The 25,614-nt window shown below is 45.8% G+C and overlaps 1 protein-coding gene across 4 annotated transcripts in view; it reads right to left on the bottom strand.

Annotated features, from left to right (window-relative positions):
* BCL11B (BCL11 transcription factor B) overlaps nucleotides 1-25,387 on the bottom strand; it is a 91,645-nt gene extending 66,258 nt beyond the window's left edge. The window contains exons 1-2 of one of the 4 annotated variants that reach the window (XM_057398978.1): nucleotides 24,844-25,387; nucleotides 11,119-11,487 (exon numbers count right to left, since the gene is read on the bottom strand). In XM_057398978.1, the coding sequence (XP_057254961.1) occupies nucleotides 11,119-11,487; nucleotides 24,844-24,901 (427 nt within the window). In that variant the 5' untranslated portion in view covers nucleotides 24,902-25,387. The remainder of the gene's footprint in view (nucleotides 1-11,118; nucleotides 11,488-24,843) is intronic. The other 3 variants (XM_057398979.1, XM_057398980.1, XM_057398982.1) reach the window with 3 other exon arrangements.
* Nucleotides 25,388-25,614: the final 227 nt, after the last annotated feature.

Raw genomic sequence — 25,614 nt, 5'->3', positions numbered from 1 at the left:
AACTTCTAATCTGCTACAGACAAACAGCACACATTTTTATTTCCTGAGTAACAGCACTGGAGAAATATTTAAACAAGATTTAAAAAGCTTTCTGGAAAAGCCACATCTAGGAGTCTCAGACAGCTGCTGGGTTTGAGCTTCCTTTCTTTGTTGTTGTTCTTTTTTAATTCTTTAAATAACTACTCAAAAGTAGAATTCTAGGAGTAAAGTAACCAGAATGCAAGGTAAAGTGAACCTCAAGGCTTGCTTTTATTTCTAGTTAATAAAAAAGAAATGTTCAAACTGAAACACAGGCCTGAATTTCTAGCTCTTCATTCCCATCTTTTTATTTTCCTGGGACTCATAATCAAATACTTTTAAGAAATTAATTGTGTCACAATTAGCAACACATTAGTCCTCCGATATTTTTAATAGCAACCCAGGTTTTTCCCCAAGGCACTTAAAAATGGCAGGCTTGACTATATTCTCCTTTTTCAACTCCCATGCACTTTCTTCTTTAAAAACCTCCCACATGCATTTCACTTGGTCTGAAAATACCAGCACAGATCTTAGTCCTGCCAACACTTACAGACATGCTTAACTTTCTGCATATCAGTAATCCCGGTGACTGCAAGAGTACCCCTGACATACCCACAGCTTGGTGCAGGCTACGGGTGAAACCCTGCATTTGCTAAAGCCAATGGCAAAAGCTCCACTAATGTCAATAGGGTTATTCTTTGACATCCAGTTTGTTGCAGTATTGGGACCATCTGCATTTTAAGGTACTTTTCTAAACTCTTTTTTGTTGTTTTAATTCTTTTCTCCTTTTTCCTTCCTGCTCTTTCTCCCCCTCATCTCCCACACTCACTTTTGTGGGGCCCCATATTGAGACCACTTGAAAACTTCTGCCTTTCAAATCTCTCTGCAAGGGAAACCCTCTTGCTGAGACAGGAAACATCCTTTGCAGGTAAAGCTGAAAGAAACTATTTTGCCACGCTGCTTGCGTTTGAGTAAACTAATTAAAACCTGGGAACTTGAGTTCCAAGTGATGCCAAGAAACAATTGTTAGTATGAGCTGCAGTGAAGTGGGAAGCTCCAGACATTTAAAATTAGCTCTAGGGAAAGGAAGAAAAAAAGGGGGGGGAGAAGAGAGGGGGAAAATGGGAAAAAAAATAGGAGGGAAAGAATTTTCTGTAAATTTACCATAAAGTCAAATTGGTGCAGCTTGGACTGCATGAGGTTAAAATTAATTTGGGGGGATGCTGTACAGTGAGAGGTGAAAGCCCTGCTGAAAAGCAAGGGGGAAAGCAGGGACAGCCGGCTCGAAAGCACTGTGGTGCTGTGAAGAGTGGGCATAAGTGAGCAAACCAGCTGAACCGCTTGCACAATTAATCAGTAACAAAGAGGCTGGAGCTGTTGGCGGGCTTCAGCCCTTGAACCTGGACTCTCCTCTATAAATTTCAACTTGGAAAGGCTCTCTACTTGTTGAAAGACAGGTTGGCTCCTGGCCAGCCCATAGGGAAAGAAAAAAAAAAAAAAGGCCAAAAAAGAAAATTCCTCCTTGCTCGGGAAACTTCCCTTCAGTTTCTAACTCTTTTTCTGAGCTAGTAATAGGGCACTCTAGAAAACGGGAAACGAAAAGCAGTCATTGAAAGGAAAAATTGAGCTGGGAGTTGGTTTAATAAGGAAAATAAAACAAGTAGGTGCTAAATTCAAATCTGGATTTTGCCTGAGCGCAAGTACATCAGCTATAACAGCAGACTTCAGAGGGCCTCGCCAATAATTCAAAGGAGACTTTTACAGTTACATTAGCTGGCTACAGGTTTGACTCCGAAAATAATAAATGTCTTAAAAGAAGAAGAGGGCTATTTAGTCCCTGTCTGCAGTCTCGTCTTGTTCTCTCCTCCCCCACCACAGCACCTTGTTTAAATGACCATTATGAAAGCAGTGTGGTATAAAAAATTATGTAGGACCATCATTTATTCAGCAGCATTTCTTTCCTTCGCTATTTTTTCCCTCTTCAAACAGGGGCATGTGAGAGAACCGATTCTCTCCTCAGCCTCTGTTCATTGCCAAGGCAGTTTCAGCCACAAATACCTTGCCACTGCAATGGTTTCCCAGCATGAGCAGACAAGGAGTGGGCTGGGGCAGAGTGAGGGGCTAAAGTGTAGGGTGTGAGGGGAGCTGTCAAAGTGGGAAGAAAGAAGGCAAACATCTATTCAGAGGCCAGATGCACTGAGCAAGGTCAGCTGCAGAGGCAGAGCCCCTTGCAGCAGCTATGCAATTACATCCCAAGTCTGCACAGCACCGACAGTCCCACAACCTGCATGCAAAGACTGAACCACAGAATCTAGGACAGGTGGAAGAAGGTGTGCAATGACTTTAATTGTCCTTCCAAGATGCTAAAGCCTAGATGAGATTCTCTTTAGCCAGAGCAGGGGGCTAATGCTCTGTACCGTTTCCAAGAATACTTGCAGATAAAATACCCTAATGAGAGAGTGGAGAGAGAAATATGGTAAGTGCCAGCCATGATCAAAAGGTGAAATAAAATATCAATATAAAATGCATCCTAATCAGAGCATGGAGGACAGGGATACACAATCTCTTCACCAAAAGTGGCTGTTAAAGTAAATTAGATTAAACACTCCTGCCTCCCTTCCTCCCCAAACTCCCTTGTTTTTAATGAAGGGGCTTACTCCTGCAAGGCTGAACGCCATCCAAGGCTCCTGGACATTTAAAGCTATATACATAACATGGCTGTGACAGAACGCATCCTGTACTTCCACTTTTCAAGAAAACTGGGATCTGCTACTTGGTAGGTCTTTTCCTTTCTGCAGCTTTTATGACTCTGCCAAGGGACTGGCCAGCAGTGTCCCCCTTTTCTCGTTCAAGAAATATGCTACCAAATGCCAGAAGAAAGAGTGAGTTTAAAAGCTGCTGAATTTAACGATGGTCTGTGCTGATCGCGCTTGAATCTTTCTGCAAAGGCATACATGCAAAGAGGAAAAAACAACAACCGCTAAGTAACCACTTCACATCTGCCATTAACATTATTAAACTCCTTACAGGCAGTATCTACCCCACCATCCCCACTACACACAAACATACACACACCCCAGAGCACTGCTACATGGCAACTAGGAGCCAAGACAGCTCTCCTCTCCCCGCTGCAGCAACCACATTCATTCCTGTTAAGGGGTTAACGATTCGTTTCCACTACTTCTCTCGAGAAAACCTACAATGAAAACATTGGCTCACGAAAGCATTCTCACTGCCAGAATGCCACAGCGCGAGTGAAAAGTCCGTTTTGTTTTCATTACATCTCTGGGATTTCCGGCTTAACTCCTGAGCTTAGACACCAAATCCCCAGATACCCCACCCACCCACTTTTTCTTCTTTTTTTTTTTTTTCATAACATTTCTAGTGCACAGCCCACCAATTACCATTTGCAAGGTGGGAGGGAAAGGGGAGAAGGAACCATGCTGAAAAGGATGCTCTTGTCAGAGTGAGCACGCACATCTCCCAAGCCGAGGGCTTCCAGGGTTGCCCACTGAGAAACATGGGTTTATTTCTATACCTGGCATCTCTCTTCTACTTCTCACCCTCTGGGCTCCCATCTTCCCACTCAGCCACCGAAGCCAGTGTTAAAAACTCAGCCTGAAATCTATGCCCTTTGAAGTTATATGACATGACACAGAAAACCAAGCCTTTCTTGTACAAAAAGTATGATTACTTCACAGAGGTTTTTTCTGCAGTTATGATATAAAAATATTCCAATCTCCAAAATCCCTGGAAAGGTTCAACCTTTATGTCACAGCTGATTTGATCACTGTGTGTTTAGGCAGTGCAGTTCAAACACGGGCTGAGAAAGAAAAACAATCTATGGAAAAGACACAAGGGGAGTCAACTTCATGCTATAGTGGCACTTATGTCCTGCTGAAGCAAAGGAACCATTTCTGTGCCTTTATGTATTTACTCACCATCAGAAACGAACAGCAATGTTTTCTATTTATATGAGACCTTTCCTGTTATATAGTTCTTCCACAAAATAGGCTTTCTTTCAGCTACATTCAAGTGCAAAATTCCCCTGCGAATGAACACAAACTCCTTTTTTTGCAGTCAGTACTCCACTGAGCACAAGCCTATTATATTAGTCACATCCCCACAAATGCAAAAGCAGCCTATGGAATGGCTGAACACTACTTTTACTTTTCTCCTAACAGCTGCTCACAAATTTATAAAGAAAAGTGAGTAATGACTGGCTGACCAGTACCTTTTCGTCATTTACTACTAATGTTGTCAAAATAACTACCAATCTTTCCATGCTAGTAATAATCAGAGATATACACACTGTTTCTGGTCTTCCACACAGAGCCCAAGTAATTTTACAAGATGGCTCAAATAAAGGCAAAAACCATTTTGTTGGGTGACATTTTGACCGGGCTCAACCTCTGAGAAGGTCCAGAGCCCTTCCACTGAATTAAGAGGGTAACGGCAGTGCCACACTGGTGCAAACAAGCAAATTTTCCTCTTAAAGAGTGACTTGTGCTGCGCATCTACCCCAGAGCAAGAAAGCTCTGGCCACGTGTACTGAATGACCTTCTTAAATCCCCTCTCATCAGCCTGCAAAATGGCACTTCTGTCGAAAAGGTTTTACCTACAGTTGTCACACATAAAAATGAAGATGACTGTAGCTAAGGGAGATAACAGAGAAAAAACAGCAGCAAGCTCCTGTTTTGCAGTTTGGCACCCCATGCATTCATGGGCAGAGCCCCGCTTGCGCCACCCGATCAATCTGGCATGGCACTGCCTGTTTCAGGGGAGTTACCCCACTGAAGCCAGGGCAGAGCTGGACAAACCAGACCCCCACCACCACTCCTTCAGCACCAGCACCTGCTGTCCTGGCCCTGTGGGAATCCAGGTAACCGCACACAGGGCACGGAAAATAACTCTGAAAAACAGGATGGTGAGAGGAACAAAACAAAAAGCTAAAACCGGCAGGGAGGATTGAGTTCATAGTATTCCCCAGCAGCTTTTCAGCCTGCTTTTAAAACTCTGTTATCAATCTCACACTTGACTCTGGTGGATGCTAGGGAAGTCTTGGAGCCTGATGGAGCTGGACCCCAGCAGAAAATGACCAGTCCAAGTTGAGATGGAGATGGTGGCAGGGAGGAGGATGCCAGTGGCCCCAACATTGGGGCTGAGCAGTGGGGGCTGGAGCAGTGCCACACGGGTGTGGTGGAGTTCAAGCAAGGGGAAGAAAGGGTTTTGTAAGCAGGTTTCACACCTTTAACTCTTCCCAGGATTATCAGGGTGCTTACTGTTGCTTTGGCGAGAGACACTGCGGCTGCAACCGTGCCATGTCTTGGGGGACAGGCTGATGACAGGGGCTGCCAAACCACCCCTTGGCACCCTCCACACCACCCCCTCATAGGAGCCCCCAAAGTGGGGATTACATCTCCTGGAGAGCCCCACGCTGTTCTCCATCTAGGTCACTGTCAGCCTGAAAACTTGAAGCTCCTACTTCAGCGACCCCTCACCATGCTTGGAGACAGAGAGAGCCAGGGGAGAGCCGCTGCCACTGCAGGCTCCCCTGACGTGCCCCCCGCCCAGCTCAAGGCACAAGCAGGGCTCTCGGTGAGATCACCCAGGTTGTTTTTCTCCCCACGAGCCAAGTCAGGACCTCAGATGAGGTCTCCTGTGGCAGGAGGCTTGCTCGTTAACCCCACTCTCACAGGAGCAGTGGCTGGCATCTCCAGTGTATCATCCTCCCCATACTTCTCAGCAACACCAATTAGCAAAACACGTTGCTAAATACCTGGTGAAGCAGCAGAGGAGGAGGAGGAGGCCACGTAATTCCTCTGAGCTCAGGGAAAGCCTGGCTAATGCAAGGGAAGAAACAAGCCCAGAAAAGCCTCACAAAAAGGATTGCAGCTACAGCCCGAGTTTCTCAGGCACTGTTACCACACACTTCTGGAAGCCTCTTCTTCTTCACATAGTGTTCTTCCTGGCCTGGCTTTGACAAATCACTCCCGCAAGACCCACCACCCTGGGGATGTGCTGGCAGGAGGACTGGATGCCATGGCAGCCTCGGGAAGGGAATGGCCCCTGAGATCTCTGCCAGCTCAGCGCTGTTCAGGACACATCTTGCCAACCTGCCTGACATTGCTGCCACAGGCCTCGGGTTGTTTCAGCTCACATTTTCCTCTCCTCACGTGTGAAGACATCACATCACGATGGCTGGTTCAGTCCTACAGTTAATATGGGTGCGCAGGTCCATAATGGTACATTGTAAGTGAATGTCTCAGGGTAGACAGCAATAATAATTAGCTGTCATGATTTGAAAAAAGGATAATCCATGCCATTGAGTTAACAATCATTCACACAACACACATGGATTTAACTAATCTTAATTTGGAGAAAAATAACAATTCTAAATATATCAAATAGCCTATTTCATGGCAACCTGCAGCGGTGTTTATCTCTGGCTTCCAGCACATGCAAGTTATTTAGTTTCTCTCACTGGCAGTTTTACCATTCAAAAGCCTGAAATGAACATTCATGGAGCAGGGGTTGCAGTTAAATCCTGCCTCTGACAGGGAGCCTTTTTTCATGGTGCACATCTAGTTCAAGTACATAATGTATGGAGGCCAGCACTGGTGGCCGGGATAGGATGAACGAGGAATTCCAACCAACCCTCTCCCCTTCCCTAGCACCATTTTTGCAGAAATTAGCTGCGTTGTCTTCAAGAACCATTGCTGTTGGTGTGACTATCTGTCCATGAGGGTACGCTGCCCTGACCTTGAGGACCAGTCAGTGAAGCTGATGAAGGTCTGGTCCAAGTGGTGCCTGCCCTAAAGAGTCACCAGGGTTCTCTAAAGCCATACAGCATTAAACACAATCTGACTGATACTTCTTCTTTAACCTGGATTGCTTCAGAGAGCCCTGCTAACAAACAGCCTGGTGGCCCACAAGCCCAGCAGCACCATGAGGAGGACAGGAAATACCAAAGGCCAAAGGACAGCAGGAGCCACCTCCCTGAGCCTTCTTCAGCCAGGACAGGTCACCTGGTTAGGCCCAAGATCTAATAAATATGAAATATAAAAAGAGGTATAAAACACAACAGTGGTGTAATTTTTTTCCAAAATACCTGCCAGCGGTGAAGTGAAAGAAGCAGTGACTGATAACTCCCAGCCAACCCATTGGCCCGGCTGTGTTTTGCTGTGCAACAATCTGGTACATCTGTTTGATACTAACACACCCTCTGTACAAGAGGCAGAAATTGTTTTCAAGCAGGTCAGCCAATTCGAAAAAAAAGATAAAAACTTTACAGGACAGACTGCTCCTAAGCAAGTCACGTCCTCCCAGTGCCAGCTAACATGCTACTACACACCTTACCAACAGAAGTTACTAAATGAAATGCCTTGAAAAGCTTGGATTTTCAAGTTACGAGTCAGGAAAAGATGTCAGAAAGTCTTTAAAAGCTGATTGCAGAGATAAAGTTGCCTTTGTCTCTACTGGTACCTGGAAAAGTCAGTTGGAGATTTGCTTTGCATGCATGCAAATACTAGTGGACTCCTGAGCTGTACCTGTCCTCCTCAGAGTGGCTCAAGTTCTGCTTTGTCATTAAGAGGCATTCAGTGATCAGAGCGAATGGAGTTACCAAGAAAGAAAGAAAGGCAAAAAGAAAGAGAGGAAGAAAGACCTCATGACTCCAGAGCATCATGCACCAAGGTGAATGCTCAGCATGGTGCTGCATCCCAATATCCTCACTCACAGAGGGAAGAGAGGTGCAATGGCAGAGCCAAGTTTAGCACTTGACGTACCCTCACTGCACTCAGGCATGGGAAGCTGTAAGGTTTGGTGGCTTAGTCACACTGCAGAAGGCCACACAAATCATTCTGAACAAATAAAAAGGTCTACAAAAATAACAGAAGATTAAGGAGAGGAGCTGAAACCTATTTGAGGGCAGCAGTGGTGGCAGCATATTTCAGGGAGCTGGAGTGGCGAGTGGGTGATTTCTGGCTTCCCTCTTCAAATATAAAGACTCAATTATCTTTGAACAGCTTGCTTTACACATGAATTGACACATTTATTTTACAATAAATAACTGAAAGTTATCTATGTTTCCTTTACTGTTAATCTACACAAAGAAATAATAAACAGAGCTTGTCTACAAAAATGCAACTACTGCAGTCCTCAGAATTCAATTAAGCTAAAATAATTAATGCTTCCATCATATTAAATTACTTTATATATTTGAGCCACTGAAGTTTGTTTTTTTTTTTTTATTCTTTAATCTTTTTCTCCTTTTTATTTAATAAAAAAAGTTAGTTTTAAAGTGGGGGGGGGCTGGCTAGGAGGGGAGAAAAAGAGCACGATTTGCTGTTAAAATGTAATGGTCTCCTTTAGCTGACACAGCATGTAGAGTGTTTTGTGCCTTTGATTAAAATAACGTTTTAAATGCTTTGAACAAACATATCTCCCCATACTTCTAAGGGATTATTTTACATATTTTTTGGTGGAATAAAGAAATTCAGTCTTCCTGTCACAGTACAGAAAGGCTAAGAATATCTTTCGTCACATATAAAGTAAAAATACTGTAGGCTGCTGCATTATTACAAAAAAAATAAAAATAAAGGGAGGGGGTGGTGGGGTGGGAGAAAGCTGCCTTAGAGATTAAGTTTCCCTTTTATGAAATCGTATTTAGTCTCTTTTTTTAACAAATCTAACAACAATGCTCTACAGCTGCTCACTGGGAAATACCTTTAATGTTAAATGCAGATTCTGATTTTCTTGGCTAATGCAGAAAGCCTTTCTATTGAAATATAAATAAGGGGTTTGGTATATCCCACTAAAGCCTTTCCAGTGAATGACTTCTGTGGGTTTTTCATGGCTACCCTCCACGGCTGTAATGTGAGGCTTTCATCCTACTATTGAAAACTATCTACTGCCATTAAAAAAAAATATGGAAGGACACTGCACCTTTTTATCTTGGAGCTGGGCTCCTAATTGAGAAAGCATTATTACAGCACTGTTTAGTGGATGTCCCTATCTCCATGCACTGCTGAGAAAATGCCAATAAAATGATAAACCCTTTTATTTTTCTCCATTCAAAATCTCTCCTACATATTTTCATTCAATACTCAGTTTAGTCTGAAAGAGATTAGGTGCTCCAGATTGGCTTTTAAATATTTTTTTATGCCTTTTCCACATGTGAACATCCCCTTCAACCCTCCCCCAGCAGATTTTCTGCGTGGCAAAAGAGTTAGTGATATTCATGCTGACCCCCGGTAGCTGGGATGGGACAGCACGCTCTGCGCTGGATGTAACACTGACGTATTTCACTACAGACTAAACTTGGGCACAGATTAGAAAAAGATGAAATCTGGGCTGAATGACAACACAGGTCTCCTGGACCACCCTTACTAAGCACTGGGCACCCTCTGGAAGGGGCTGAGCACCATCAGCTTGCACAACAGCTATTGAAAGTGCTCAGCACCATTCAGGGGGCCTTCAGCAGACTGGAGGAGAAGGTCTTGAGTACTTGTCTTCTGTTCCCACCAAATGGGAATGAAATCTAGCCTTCAAAGCTGCTACACCATGAGGTAGTCATCTCTGCCAAGAAATGCATTCACAACTGCAAAAGGATGAGGAAAGCTGAAAAAGGATGGGGAAAGCTGAAAAAGGACAGGGAAAGCTGAAAAAGGATGAGGAAAGAATGGGGTCAAGGATGTAAGCAACAGTAAGGTTGCTTACAACACTGCAGCACAAGCTGGAAGAGCTAGTGCCCCCAAAGCTAAGAGCTACCCCAAGCCAAGATGGTGGCTGCACCCAAAAAATATTCCTAGAAGACAATAAGGTAGTAAATGGGTGGCATGTGGCCTCTCATTAAGAGGCAGATCATGTGGAATTCAGCAGTTCCTTACTTATATGATGGCCAAGCCCATCAGAGATGGTGGGACTGATTCAGAGACCTCCAATGCTAAAAGCAGGAATCTCTAAAGCTTCAATTGTAAAGATAGGAGCCTCTCACAAGTCTTTTGGGGATCCCCTCATGGGAGCAACTCTACTACAGGCAGGACCTGGGCTGCCAAATCTAATCCCATAGGACAATTCCTAGAAAATCTGGGACAGCAGTAGCAAAGACAAATTGCCACAGGTCTTCTGTATGGGACACAGTCAATTTGAACAAAAAAGGGCCTTCTGAGGGGAGATCCTCCTGTGTAATATAGAATTCCTACTCAGTATGAGGGAGCAGAGCCTTCCTTTCACTGCTGTAGAGGAACACACCACTGCAAAGGGGAGAAACGCCCTGCTTAACAAAGGAAGCCCCACGCTGGGTGCTCTGCTGAACCACCATGCATCAGCTCACCCAGGCGGGTACCATCACACACCTGCCCACCTCTGACCCAAGGAGGTCCTCTGAGTCTTAACTGCACCACATACAAGAGTTTCAGAAATGCCCGCAATTTGCTCACCAGAGCCAGCCTGTGCTCTTCTCATTCAAAAGCCCCATTTGGGGTGCGCATGTTAATGGGGGTGCTGCCCAGCCAACTCCAGCTGTCTGAAGAGACCCAGGACAGCAGACACAGGCAGCAATGCAGACCAGGAAGCTGATGCCTACCTCAGTGAAAAGAGCAAGCAAGGACTTAATGAACCCCTGCTTTAGCCTTTGCAACTAAATCTTCCCACTGTGGCCAGTAGGAAGAGGATTTTTCCACTGACTTCAGTAGGGCCAGGATTTGATCCTTCCCAGTGGGACTGCATGTGACAAAGAGAATCTGATCTGGACTGAACTGAGCATCTCACCAAAGTCCCCTATCCCTCCACCACTGTTACTTGCTTAAGGACGCTCCTGAAATGGCTCCTGACCCCAACTTTCTGCTTTTTCCTACATGTACAGACTGCCCCTTGGTTCTCCCAGAGGACTGAGAGGACCCTCTCTCTGGGAGCTGGCAGATAGCTATAATTAAATATGGTGGACAGCCCTCCTGAGTCCTGTGCAGCCATGGGGATCCTCCAGGATGATGGCTCTTACAAAAACCTGCTACTGAAGCCTCTGTTTCACAGCACTTTCTAGAGGGCTCTCGTTAAAAGATTGCCTAGTCAGTTGATTGAGTGTAAAACATGCTGTACCTGCAATGTTCTCCTGCTTGGGGCAAATTCCTTTTGTAGGCGTGAGAAGACGGTCTTCTTCATCGGGTGTGACTTGGATCCCGATTTCCACTGGCTCTGATACTTTCCTGAGCTCGGCACGTGAGGAGGGGGGAGGGCTGCTCTTATCCATGCTCTTTTCATAGCAGGCACCACCAGTGCCATTGCACTGTTTTCTCTTGTGCTCTATAAAAACCAAGATGTCTCCCAGCGGGAAGTTCATCTGACACTGTCCACAGGTTAACAAGTCGGGGTCTGTCCCGCCTGCAGCGATGCTGATGCCACCCGGCTCTGCTATTGCCAGGCTCTCATCCTCATCGGCGAGTGCCGGTTCCACATGGTCAGCCTCTGCTTTACATGGACAAGGAGAAAGAGGGAGGAGAGGGGTGAGGGGAGAAGAGAAAGAGATTGCTTTGAATGTTCACAGACTCTGAAGGATGCATCACAAGAGGCCCAGCCTTCCTCCCCTGCCCCAAAAAGCCAAGTTTGATTAGATCTTTCTCTTATTTTTCAGCTTTTCTGCTCTCCCAGAATGATTTCAACGTATTTTGCAACCAATCGTGCCTGAAACAAAATGGAAAAGCTGACCTGGCATAGCTTTCCTGACAACTCCTTCCCACTGCTGCCAGCGCTGCAAGGATATCAGCAAAGAGCCATTTTGCAAACGTTCGAGCCCCAAGTCACTTTCTGAAATAGTTTCTCTCTTTTTATCCCACCTTCTCATTCCCACCATGTCTCCCAGCCATCTGGCCAAGGCCCCATCCAGCAAAGCTTATGCACCCAAACCTTTCCTCTTATTTCAGAGAGGAGGAAAGCTCATGAGCAAGATCAGGCTCTCTGTGGCATGCAAAATTATTATCACTATGTCCCATTACAGAGACACCTGCACAGTTAAATGACCACCAATTAGCAAGAACTACAGCAAACTATTTGCAAGAGTAAGGTAAGCAGGATATGGTCTCATGAGAAGTTAAGGGGTTTCAGAAGTGTCTACAGTGGGAAAGAGAATGAGGCACTTCTTTAACACACTGGAACATGGGCTGAGCCTGAAATCTTCCACTCAATTTTCCTGATGTCCAATAACCCCACAGTTGCTATATAGATTAATAAAAGCTTTTTGTTTAAATCTTACCCATGGACCTGATGGATTTCATAGCATTTACCCCCAAAGACTGGAAAAGCATTTCTGAGTGACCTACATCAGTTTCTAAGAAATAACCAACTTCTCATTTCACAATTAATAAAACACAGTGTGTTTTTAATGGGTATTTAGAAGATAATTGTTACATTATAAAATAATTATGGATCAGAATTCATTTCTGGGGCAAAATGTGGTTTTTGGATTGTTTTTTCTTGTTCTGCTGTGTAACTGCCAAATCATACAAACCTTGGTCTTCGCTCAGGCAAAATTTCCACTGACTTTTGCCTAAGGCTGTTTTGCCTCTGCAACGACTACAGGATTTGGGCTGAACAAAACAGGAACTAACAGTATGTAAATCAGTGAGTGAGACCTCTAATCGAATCAGGATTAAAGGAAAAATGTTCTCCATTAGCCCGAGCGGTTTGCTTATGGATTTCCTCGGGAAAATAAGTCACACAAATATTTCAAAGAAGTAAGACTGAGATAAACAGATGTTATAATCCAGATCTGGATTCTCCTCCTGGCCAAAAAGAGTTTTGTCCTACTCTTGAGAAAATTGAAAAAAAAAAAAAAAACAACCAAAAAAAAAACCCCCAACCACAGGAAAGGGACAAGAGGTAGAAGGTGAAATGTATTACCTGGCAACAAAAATGGTTGAGCCTGGAAAAAGGCATTTTAGAAAAAGAATTGACCCCATTTTTGCCTTGCAGAATAAATAATTGATCAGTATATCTACCAGCTGTATTGCAAGTTGTATCAGCTTATCAACAGCAAAGCAGAGAGCAGCAACAGCACCAGTGACAGCAGAAAAGCACAGGGACCCCAGAGAAGCCCCCAAGCACAGACCATCCTGCTAAGGCAGATGATGGACACAGGAAGGCCCTTAATTTCCCCTTAATTTAAGTTTAAACGGAGTTTGAAGACAATTCTACGTAATTAATTCACCAATTTATGTCATGAAAAGGTGCCTCCTTGCCTTAGTGAAAATGTAACCATAACCCTGCGCTGAACAGGGACTGCAGGGAAGGGAGCGGATGCCTGCGAACAGCGTGTCACGATGCAAAAGGTAATTATTTAGTGCTGCGGTTCCCTTTAATGATCTAACATTGAGCAATATTGTTTATATTGAAGAGAGCTTGCACCTTTAATTACCAATTACATATACATCATTTTAGAGCCAAAAGAAAAGGACTATGAAAAGGGTCCTTTAGAAATGTGCGTGGTATTTGTAGGAAGAATTCCTATTAAGGGGGAGCAGTGTGTCAAAATATTAAAAAAATACCCATAAAGAGAGGCACGCGCAGGCATGCAGATACACACGCAGGAGATGGGACAAAGAACTGGAAAAGACAACACAAAAACAGGAACTAAACCAAGGGTCGTAAGAGGGAGAAAATGCTTGTTACCATTTTTACCTAACATTCCTGTACAGCCTTCAGATTGAAGTGCATCTCTTAAATTGCTAAGGCTGAAATTTTGGCATATATATATGTACCAAACAAAAAGAAAAGCACAGATTTCAACTTTATTATCTTTTTAATGTGAGGTTTATTATATTTTTCTGCCTGCTATTTGAATTGTGCTCTTCCAAAAAGGTAGCAAAAGTGCTGCACTTGTAAGGGTCCTGATCAGGCGCCTGTGGAAACATGAAGGAGGTTTGACCAACTAAAGTGTTACAAATTCTTTCTTTTCAGTTCTACACTTCATCTGAATATTATTTAAATCCACATATGCCTATTTGCTTCCACTTGCTCACTCTCTTTCCAAGGACTCTGCAATGGCACTTTTTTTAAATAACATCTGGTATTCCTTCATATTTTGTCAGTCGTCACATTACTAAAAATCAGCTTTTTGTTTTCTTGGTATGCTGGGCCCGCGTGATCAGTAGTAATTGGGTTTCAAAATATCAAAAGACTTTTTGCTATTAACTCTATTTCTGATTTGAGCTTAATAAATCATCAAGCATGAGACCAGCCATACACTTAAGAATGCAGAAGCTGTATTATATCCCCTTATTCAGGACACGGAAAACAGGCATAAAAGAATGAAAAACAAAATACTGAATAGATCTTCAAATGCATTTTATCCATGTCAATTTGCATATTTTTTTTTACTAAGAAAAAAAAAAAAACACACAAACTCTTCCTATTGACAACTCAAGCCATTAAAAACCTACATTCAAGTAACATTACAGGAGAGATTTAAAACCCACAAAGGAAAAGAGAAAAAAGCCTGCAAGTCCAGCCCATAACGCATCGGGTCATGCCTGGTTAATACAACAGCCAAGATCCTAGGCTGTTTAAGGAGTCCTTTAATACCAATAGGACAATTTAGGCCAGTCTCAATCTAAAATTCTGACTCCACTTGTGTCTGTGGGTTTCAAATGAGTCGCTTCACATTATTTGAATTTAACTCTGTGGTTTTATTGTTGTTCGTTGGTAGCTGGGTTTGGGGGGAGGAGGGTGTTTCCTCATGAGTATTTATTTAAAATTAATTTGTATTATTTTTAAGAAGGAGAAATCAAGCCACACCAAAAAAAAGGATGGAAAACATCTCATCTTCCTTACGTGGGAAAAGGAAAAAAATGCAAATGAGCTATTTCCAGCCAGGACTCGTGCTCTGGGTCCTCCAGGTGTGCTAAGGTGTGCCCGGCATTTTCCCTGCACCCAGAGATTCCTCCAAACAGGACTGCCTTGGCATTGCCTGCCCAGGCAGAACAACGAGTTAGGGATGTGCAATCTATGGGGACATGAGTGACACTGTTGTTACCTGATGGTTTCATAAAATTAATGCAACCAGATGATCTGAATCATTTGCTTCTACAACTAAAAGCATTACACTTGTTGCCTGGACTCTAAGCAGCATTTCCAGGCTCTCTGGCTGACTACCACACCAGTATACAGTGGACAAATTCCTTAATTCCATAAACGCACTGTCACAAAACCACCAGTGCTCCTACTTCAGCATGGTGACATCATTAGAACATATGTGCCCCATGCAAACAATAATCTCATGCCCAGTATTAAAGCAAATGCACATGCTAAGTACTTTCTGTCTGTCAGATGTTTCAAACTCCTACCCACTAATAGTGAAAAAGACTGTTACTAAAAATCGTTTACAAGTCCTCAGAGGATAGGACCACGGATGCTTGCTGACAGGGTCTGGGTGAGGCTGGATCCAAGCAGCAGCAATTTATTTCCTTGATTTTTTATTGCACTGCAGAACCAAAGTAAGAAGGGATCAAAAAGTTGCCAACCTATTCTCTTAGTTATTTTTCCCATCCCACAGTATCAGAAGGGGGAAGGAAAAGGGGGTAGAGGGAATAGCTTGGTGCTAGGCCAAAGCATTGCGTGTGAAACCTCCTCTCTGCGGCCAGTTTCTGCACAAATCGATAACAGGGTGGTTAAAGCAAGCGCTGCCAGTGCCTTCACCGCAGAGGTGCTGCTGGGTACCCGGTCTGCCCCAGCACCCCAACACAGTCACCGCCTGCCCTCATGCCCACCTGAGGGGCAAAGTGTGGGCTACCCCAGGGGCCACCCATCTCTGAGACAAGCTGGGGCAGCCCGGAGTCCAATACTGGGACATGGCTCACGCTGTCCAGGCATGGGAAGCTGCCTGCAAGTGTGCCACAGTGTGCCAAGCGCACCCATCTCCACACGCAGTCACTGCTGTCTTGAAGGCACATCCAGAAAGAGCTCAGCCTAGCTGGGGAGTGAGCACAAAGAAGTGACTTCCTCTTCAGGGTGTTGTTGGGCCAAAGCAGGCCTGAAAATGATGTCTCTTCAATCAACACCCACATGTCACATTTACTTTAACATCAACATGCTTAACGGAAATAGCTCGCATCACACTCTCTTTAGCTGGGTTATCTCTGTGATCAGTGGCAGGATCCTCACTGCACAAAGACTAACACTGCTCAAAGTGGGCAACGCAGCTCCTCGCCGTCAAAGTTTATCAATAACCTGTTTCCAGAGCCTCCCGCAGCTCCCTGCAGCTGCAAGGTGCAGAGTTGAGCTTATGCCTACATATTGCCTCAGCACCACCCTCAGCAGTTCTAGGCACTGCTTATCTGCCATCAATTTTTTTCTGAGGGTTGAAAAACAATTGTTTGTGGTATTATTTTTTTTTTCTAAATAAAAGTCTGAGGCTGAGTTGGCCAAAAGAACATGATGGGGAAGCCCCAGAAACAGGGGTTATGAGCAGCAGCTCTGCCTCACTTTCTGAGTCTCAGGCATGTGTGAAGTGCACAAAGGCGGAGAGAGCAGCAAATCTCCACTGCACCGCACATGGCCCCCCTGCAGCTGCCGAGCCAAAGCCATCCAGTCACATCCGCCACTGCAGCACGCATGCCAGCCCCACACACTGGACAGTGGCTCAGCATGGCTGGTGGTGGTGGCCCACAGCAGGAAGGATGGAGCCCAGCGCATGGCACAGCCCCTGATAGGTACTGACAGCGAGAGGACCAGGATGGAGGGGATGAGGACCCAGCAGTGCAGGGAGGATGGGTGAAATAGCCTGCTTCACTCCAACGCCTTTGCACCCTGCACAGCTCTGAGTTAGAGGGCTCTGCTGCAATGCCTTTAATCAGACACCTTTTGCAGGGTAGCCTGAATCTCTCAGAAAGCAGTTTAACCCTCTGTACACACCTGAGATGGAGCAAGCCCAAGCACCTCCACAAAGAGCCAGCCAACACATCAGGGTTTACAGAAAAGAAGAAGGAAAATGACACAATGACCATGCTGGACCCAAACAGAACAAAAGCTAGGAATATCCAAGGATCAGTGTGAATCTTCAGCACTTGTCGGATGTTATTTCATCTGAAACTACGTACAGCGTTAAAGAAGGGAGTGGCGTGTCTCCCCTTAAGTAAACTATACATTCATAAAAAATATTTACTGCTTTTGAGAGTGCAAAATGCATAGGCTCTCCTATAGACAGCAGAAGCTGTAAATCTCTGCAGATAAAAATGGGATGTGATGATGTGATATAAAAGCATTCTTTGTTCCCCAGTGAATACATTTGTTTTATTTAAAACTAAACGACAACCAAGGAGAGAAAGGAGTGCTTGGTGCCGCAAAAGGAGAAGGAGTAGTATTTGGGAACAGGCTTTTTACTGGTGTAGAAAATGATATTGGAAGCACAGATTCTCTACCCGAGGCATGATCAAAAGGTATTTAAAAGGCATGATCAAAATTAAGTAATTAGTTTAGAACATGTATTAAATACACAACTGCTCTGTTCCTTTCTTAAATATCCTGCTCTAAAGAGGCTGTATTTCTCAATTGTGTACGGCACACTGCTGCTTATATACAATTTTCTTAAGCCTTTTTTTACTTTCATTGAAGCATATTCATTATAACATTCAGTGAATTTATGGCTCCTTCCAGTGGCTTAGTAAAAGGGGTCATAAAAAAGTTAAGTAAACCAGTGTGTTTCTTTCCTCTCCCTTAACTTTGGATTCGTTTTTTATACTACGCTGTCTAGTGCCTAGTCTTTGGAAAGTACCTTGGGCATATTCAGCACACACAAATTATCAGCTGCTCCAGGAAAAAAAAACAAACAAACAAAAAAAAAAACGGAATTTCTTGCACTGAGGCAACTACACAAAAGACTTGCATATGTCAAAAACACAGAACTAAGCCCTGTGAATGCTACACCATTAATCAAATCCCCGATCTGGTGTCACTTTTGCCAGTAAAATGATGATATTCTCCTAACCCCCTTCTAGTGGCGCGTGCCTGCAACACATGGAATGTGTCCCTCTGCTTTAATCTGTTTTCAAATAGCCTGCTTTAGGAATTTTTTATATATCCTTTTGAAAAAAAAAAGGAAAAAAAAAAAGAAGCTGCTACTTAAATCTCCAACAAGGGTCTACAGTACGGTGCACGCACCAGCTTTTCGTGAGGGAGGGCAGACAGTTAGCAAATTTAGCTGATATTCAGGAGCTGAACGCACAACTGCCTCTGAGGCTGTAACCGTGGGTGCCAAGGAACGGTGTGCAGCCTGCCCAGATACATTTTAAGAAAGTAAATAAACACAAAAGAGGAAGGTGCCGTAGTAAGAGAAGCTGAGTGAATCATGCACTTATCAATGCACGCAATTATTGATGCCTTTTCCCTCCCCCATTAAAAAGATACATATATATAAATCTGGCTACAGCCAATGCTGATGCTTCATCAAGTCCTTTTACGGCGTAGCTAACTTTAAAACAGGCGGTAACCCCCAGCCCCCATTTATTTCTGTGTGCTTTCTCTGGAGGCTGCCGAGGGGAGACCAAATTCAACTGACAACTGCAACACAGCCCTGGGGAAACCAAACTGCAACAAAAAGAAGGAATGCTCCAGCAAGGAGGCGGCGAGCCGTTTTGGGGTAGCAGGTCTCTGCAGGGAGACTTTTCCACCAGGCCTCGACCTGGGGGAATGGGATGGTGGGAGGCAGAGTGTGAGCTGGATGGGCAGAGGCAATGGGGAGGAGGACAGGGGGATTGTTGCTTCTCTCGGTAAAAGTTAACAGTCGTGGAATGGAAAGAAAGCCACAGTCAGCAATACCTGAGGTTTTGGGAGGGGAGAAGGGAAGGTTTTCCCCATGGCTGGGGAACACTAGCATCAGCAGCAGCCTGGAGAACTGCTTTTCAGCTTACCCATCTGCCAAACAAGCTGGCTTCAGTCTACAGGCTTCCAACTAGCTCAATTCAAACATTAAACAAAGTAGAGAAATCATCAGATAAATTGCTGGCCCTCTCTACTTAAGAGTGAAGGGGTTTTGTACAGCTGATGACAGCCCTGATCTTTTGTCTGACCTAATTTACTTCTCTTTCAGGTTACGATAAAATTTGCTTTCCTGTCAAGAGATAACCTTGTCCACATATTGCACCCTAAAAATAAGATGCTTGTGCTATGTTAACAATGCCATAACTTGAATTTGTCAGGTTGGGTAAAATAAACTTCCACTGATCAAAGCTCCCCTTGTGTACACCACAGAATTTTATGTTTAGGCAAGAAAGAGTACCACTGAAGTCCCTCCACGATGCGTAAGCCAACTGCAGCAGAGAACAGCACAAACACCACAGAGCAGCCTGGGAGCTGCTCAGCAGCAACTTCTGTATGACAGATGCAATTTTGTGTTTAATTCTCTAGGAAAAAGAAATAAATAAACAATGCTTATTTTCATTTGCGGGAGCTACAGATTTTTTGCTGTAAGGACCTGAGGCTCAAAGTACGGTAAACTATATATTATCAGATCCCCTCGGCAGGGGTACATGTGACTTTCTGACAATGCCAAATTATGTCCATTTGTGTCTGCTTTATTCCTGTGCACACCTTCTCCTAGAACTCCAGCTTCCTCGCTCTGTGTTTCTACATCCACTGGAACAAATGAACGGACCTCCGTCGGTTTTCACACACACACGCACGCACAGAGACTCGCTCATGTACAGGTATCATTACCCCGATCACAATCTGACAACAAATGGTTAATTTAGAGACTGTGTGTTGACAATAAAAGATGCTGTTAAAAACTAATTTTAATTTATAAACTCCTGTCTGCCCGATTCAATTAATCAGCGGCGATTTAGCTAAAAATAAATTTGTCTGGCTGGCAGCCCCTCTCAGCGAGCGCTCTATAGATCTTCGCATGAAAATCAATACTACAACTTTAGCGAAAGCGTTCTGCAGCAGCGCCGGCGGGCCGAGCCGCGGCGGCCGGTTCCCGGGCAGAGCATCCAGCAGCCGGCCGCCTTCGGCGGGCCGGGAGCTCCCCCTAGTCGCCAGCACCCGCCACTGGCAGGCGGGGCACCAGGCAGACTGCGAGGCAACTGAAAAAGCCAGCAAAGTTTATTTTGGAAAGTATTTTCCCATCTACAAACAACACCGAGAGCAAAGCTATCCAGGTAGGAAATGTGGGAGAGAAGCGAACATCTCGTGCGAGGAGTTCTTTAAACGAAAGGATTTGGTAGCAGCAAGCTCAGCCCTGGGAAGTGCCGCCGAAGAGGTGTCAACTGAATTTGGTAGCCAGTATCAATAATTTGTATGAGCACACGCTCCTTTAAGTCATAATTATTATCAAATACGCCACAACACAACTCTTTGTTCTGCAGAGAAATGCATTTTGTGCAAGACATGGGCTCCAACCATTCCTACTAAAGACAGCCAGGTTGCAAAATCCTAAAGACTTTTATTTCTTGGTATTTAAATAAGGCTGACAAAATATGCTCTGCATCTGCCGACCAGCAAAAAATGCAAATTATTTCTCACCCTCCGTACATCTATTTAAGCCACTGAGCACATCAACCAAAAAGGACAGAACAATCCAGATCCATAGTCTAGTCACCCTGCGCCAGTTTTTACAAAATAATTTAAAAGACCAGGAACTATGAAAATGTGCCAGTTTTTATTTTTCGATCCTGTAAACCCGATACAAATATAGTAAAATGAAAGGTAACCTAGAAGTCAACAGCACACCGACCCTTTTTTTCTTTCCCGTCCTATTTAAAGCCAACACATGTAATGCCTTCTAAAAGCATGCTAAGCCGCTCTGTGCACAACTATGCGGATATTATGAAAAAGTCAGCCATCTCCAAAATAATAATAACTTCCTCACTGATTCTCCACTCATCACTTATATTTTCTTTGCATTAGAGTTGATTACATTGGTGTGGGGCTTTCCTGCAGGAAAAGCACATTAATTGCACTAAATCTAAGTCCATTTTAAGAGAAGCTCCTTGAGGCAATTTGCAAAACTTTGACATGCAAAAAATCATAGGTTTTTATTATTGTGTTTAATGATTACATACAAATACAAAGCAATAAAGGAAACTATTACTCTTCCTAGGGAACCTGTTGACCAGGTACTGAAGAGCCTCCTTGGGAAACCTGGTGCTTTACCTGGAATTGTATGATTTTACTGTGCCTTTCCCTCCCAATCTTTGCTGCTGCTCTACAGAAATGTTCTTGCTTTGCCACCCTCTGCAAAACTGCTACCAGTGAGCTTTTCACATGCTCTCGCCTTTCACATTTCCTTCAAATGCAAAATGCAGGGCTAGTTTGAAAACAGATTTCTCAAGTTAAAAAAAGATCTTAAGCTGGAAAATCAGCAATTTGAATCAAACCAAAATAACATTTCTTCGCACGGAGCAGCTCCACAGCTCAGCCTCCTCTTCTCTACATCATCACCCCTTTTGCTTTGTCCAGCCATCTAAGTGAGCTCGGCTACAAAGTTTGTTCTTGCCCAACACCACTGAAGAAAGGTCCAGAGCTACTCTTTCATCTCCATGTGTTTCCCCACGTTTGGTCCTACATATACACCCACTGCAAGGCTGCCTGAGTAAGCCTGGTGAGGACGAACAGGCCACTTCATTTGGTAGTCTTAAAGACCACCGTGCTAATGAGACGCTTCAGCTCTGGAGCACAGCTACACTGCAGCCTCCCTGCTTTCTGTGTTTGTTTCTCTTACGCTCAGGATCTAAACATTTCTCTGAACACCAAGAGCATGAAACCCAATAAACTCCAGCTGAGCAGTGTCAGAAAACCCTTCTCCCTCTCTCCCCATCTCTCTCCCATTCTCTTTTCTTGCCTGGCAAGGACCTCCAATCCATCCTGAAATGTAACTCTCCTGACAGATGCCAAAAAAGGAGTCGCGGGGAGGGGAAGCCCAAGATAAGCATGACATAAACGCAAGATTTCTTAAAACAGTATCAATTCATCCCAGCTTTGGGGGCTTGTCTTGGGTTGGCTTTATTTTGTTGCAATGTTTCCCACTCCGTTGCCCTCTACTTTCCAAACTCCCCTTTAGGGAACACAGTCTCCCTGGCTGCTTTTCCCCAGGAATGACAGACACCTTCCCGAGGAGTGCGGAGATTGCAACCCCCTACCCTCGCAGCCCAGGCTCAGCGCCTGTGCGCTGCAATGCTACTCATCCCGGTGCCCCCGTCCCGGCCCCCACCGCCCCTGGATACCTTCATTTTTTTTCTGCCACTGTTCAGTGTGCAGTCTGATTGCTCCGCCAGCTTCCTCAGGATGGAGAGGGAGATAAATGCAAGAGGGGAGGGAAGAAAGCTGCGTACCGCTCTGCTCTCCATTCCTCCCCAGCCTCCCCGCTAAACCCATTGTACACGCAGCAACTCGGTACCTTTTAATGCTCTCCTGCCTCATTATTTACTTTCAAGTAAACCGATCAGAAAAGGAGATCAAATTGGAAGAACAAACCTACCTGGCTCTCTTCTCTACCCCCACCCTCACCAGCAGCAAAAGCAGGGAGAAAATAAGTGTTTCACCCTTTTAAACAAATTCAGACGCGTGCAACAAACCAGATTTTCCAGGCACCCCCTTTCAACACCCCACATCTCCTCACAAGTGAGACAGAAAAGAAGTGGCAGAAATTGCACAGGGGGATTTAGAGGGTTGTGGGTGCTTTTCCTTTAAAAATAATTTCAAAAAAAATTAAAAGTGGGGGAAATTAAGAAGCCACCAACAAAATGGTAAACACGTTTTCCAAACAGGATGGTTAAAAACAAAAATGCAATTAACGAAGGGGAGGAAACTGAGGAGGGGGGAAAGCCACCTTTTATGGTGATGCAAATCTGGCTCCAAAATAACAATGAATTAAACACATAAACACACACACATACACACCAGAAAGAGCTGAATATCAGATGCATCTTCATTTATGTTCCGCCAGCTGATGGGCTGGGGGAGGGGGGGGGGGGTGGAGGAGGAATGGGTTAAAAAATAAAGGCACACATAAAAAAAAAAAAAAAGAAAAAAAGAAAAGAAAAAGGAAAGACAGAGCAAAAGAAATTGCGATTTCGGGACCCAAACCGTCACCCCACAACCCTCCGCTCCGGAAAGGAAAAAATCTCACAGGAGGTGGAAAAATTATATACACATATATATATCGATTCCCAAGGAGATCTTACAAACAGAAATTTATCACCGGTAACAAAGAGAAGAGCTCGCAAGCACCAAATGCTCCTGGCAGATGGCTCCTATTCTTGGCTTTCAGGGGAGGGGAGAGAAGCCGGGGGAATATTTTATTTATTTATTTAAATTCTTTAAAATCTCAACATAAATATTCGGATCCGCTGCAGCTCAGGCTCAGCCCCGGGCTGGCTCCGTGAGCGCCGCCGCCCCCCGCAGCAACTTGCGGACTCGGTTGGTGGGGTGGGGGGTGTGCGTCCGGCCGGCCTTCCCGGCGCGGTGCGGGGCCCCATCCCGGCCTCCGCACCCCCAGTCCTCGCAACGGAGCCCCGGGCATGTTTTACCCCCCCTTCCCCGAAACAGGTCCGATGCTACAGGAGGTAAATGGGGACCTCCTGACCTCCCACCCCCTCCCCGTGCGTCGGTGGCGGCGGAGCAGCGGAGAGCCCTGGGGGCCCCGCGCCCCGGGAGGAGACCCTCTCCTCTTCCCCCGCGGCACAAGCTCTGCGGGAGCAGCGGACCAGAGGAGCGGGGTGCCCGGCGCGGGGACCTGCCCCCGACTGTGCCTGCAAGCGCTCGCCCCTCTCCCGGAGCTTTAGGGGTGGGAACGGGGAGGAGGGGGGATGATGGAGGGGGGGAGGGGGGAACTTCCTTCCCTCCCCCCACTCTATCTTTCCCTTCCCTATTTTTTTTTCGGGGGGCGGGTATGTGTGTGTTTTCATTTCACAATGGGAGCTTCGGCAAAGTGCAGCCTCCGCTCCTGCCCCAGCATCGGAGCCGGCGCCGCTGCCCGGCCTGCATTTCGGGCCCCCCCAGCCCCGTCCCCCGCCTCGGCTTTCCCTGCGGCCCCCGCCACCAACAGACTCTGCCGCCCGCCCCCGGCCGCTCTGCAGCCCTTGTCCTGCCTCTAACCCTAGCCGAGCTGATCCTGCTTCTTCCCCTCTCTGGAGGAGAGCTATCTCCCCCTCCGGCAATGCACCTGGGGCGGGCAGGGCGCAGCCTGCCCAGCTACCTGCCCCGCGGCCCCGCGACGGGAGCTCGGCGCCCGCCGTTGCCGGCCCGAGCTGCCCCGGCCACCCCTTCCACGTGCTTTCCGTTAAGTTCCCTCCCGGCCGCTCCGCTGCTTTCCCCCTCGCTGCCCACCTTGATCCGCCTCCCCCTCCCCGGCCCGCCTGTCACGCAGAAGCAACTTTTCCCACCGCTCCGCGCTATCCCAGGAGCAGGGAACGAGGAGCAGGGCCGGGGGCGAGCAGCAGAGTCCCGCGGGGTGGCCCGGCCCAGCCCGGAGCAGCGGGCCTCGCCCCGCCGCCCCCTGTTCCCGCTCCCCGGGGGAGCCCCGCGCGACGCTCGCCCCGCTGGCAGCGCCTTCCCCGCTCCACGCCGCCTGCCTGCCCGCCTCACCTCCGCACCGCTGCAAAAACGCACAGCAAACTTCGGGCTTCTCCCCCCCTCCACCCCCAGCCCATCCCCCTAGCCGCACACCCCCCTCCCCTCTTTAATTCCCTTCTCCTCTCCCTCTCTCTGAAGTCATTTACCAGCTTTGGTTTCTCCTGGAGTCATTCCTTCCCCCCCCCCCCCCCCCCCCCAGCTTCCTCCCCTTCCCTAATCTTGCTCCTCGATTTCGTCTCGGTCTGGTTCCAAGTTCAAACTTACGTGTGATAATCTCTCTTTGTGACAAGTGCTGCGGGTTTCCCTGCTTGCGACGGGACATTGCCCTGGCATTTACACTGGCATCGCCTGGAGAGCTGCACTGGTTTGGGGGGATGTAGTGGGGGGCCGATCCTCCTCTGTTTTTTTTCCTCTTTATTCTTCTTCTTCTTTATCGAATTCTTCTTCTTAAAAAAAAAAAAAAAAAAAAAAAATAAAAAGCGCCTCCTTTTTGTCGCTGCTGTGGTGCACTGGATGGGATCCCCTCTCAATTAAAAATCATCATCATCATCATCAGGTCTTTTTCGCTCTTTTTTTTCTCTCTTTCACACACTGTCTTTTCTCCACTGCTTCTGCCACTTGGACTTCCAGATCTCTTCTTGAACTTAGGAGGATATGCACCGCCAGTGACACTTTTCTTTTTCTCTCTTTCCAGAGTGCTTGGCAAATTGGCAAGTGCGTTCTTCCACCAGGAGGGTAAAAAAGGAAGGAAAAAAAAAATAAAAAGCAAAAATCTGAAAAGCAGGAAAAAAAAAAAAGTACTAGAATTGGGATTGCCCCCACACACACACACACAAAAAAAAAAAAAAAGCCAAAAAAAATGTTTTTTCAGAAATTGACCCTTGCTGGGTAGATATATAGAGAGAATTTTTTTGAAAAGGGGTAGCCAAAACTGTGTCTCCTCTTTCCCAGTTCAAGTGGCACTGCTCTGCCCGGGTGCTTTTGGCTTGCCAATGCTCCTGCACCACTTTGCACTCTTCCCCCCTCGCCTGGCAC

The sequence above is a fragment of the Pezoporus wallicus genome, unplaced genomic scaffold (assembly GCF_028554395.1).
Source record: "Pezoporus wallicus isolate ANWC-B61680 ecotype Strahan unplaced genomic scaffold, APGP_CSIRO_Pwel_v1 contig_8218, whole genome shotgun sequence".
Classification (NCBI taxonomy): Eukaryota; Metazoa; Chordata; class Aves; order Psittaciformes; family Psittacidae; genus Pezoporus; species Pezoporus wallicus.
The sequence above is the reverse complement of the archived record's forward strand: the minus strand, read 5'-3'. Positions and strand labels throughout refer to the sequence as shown.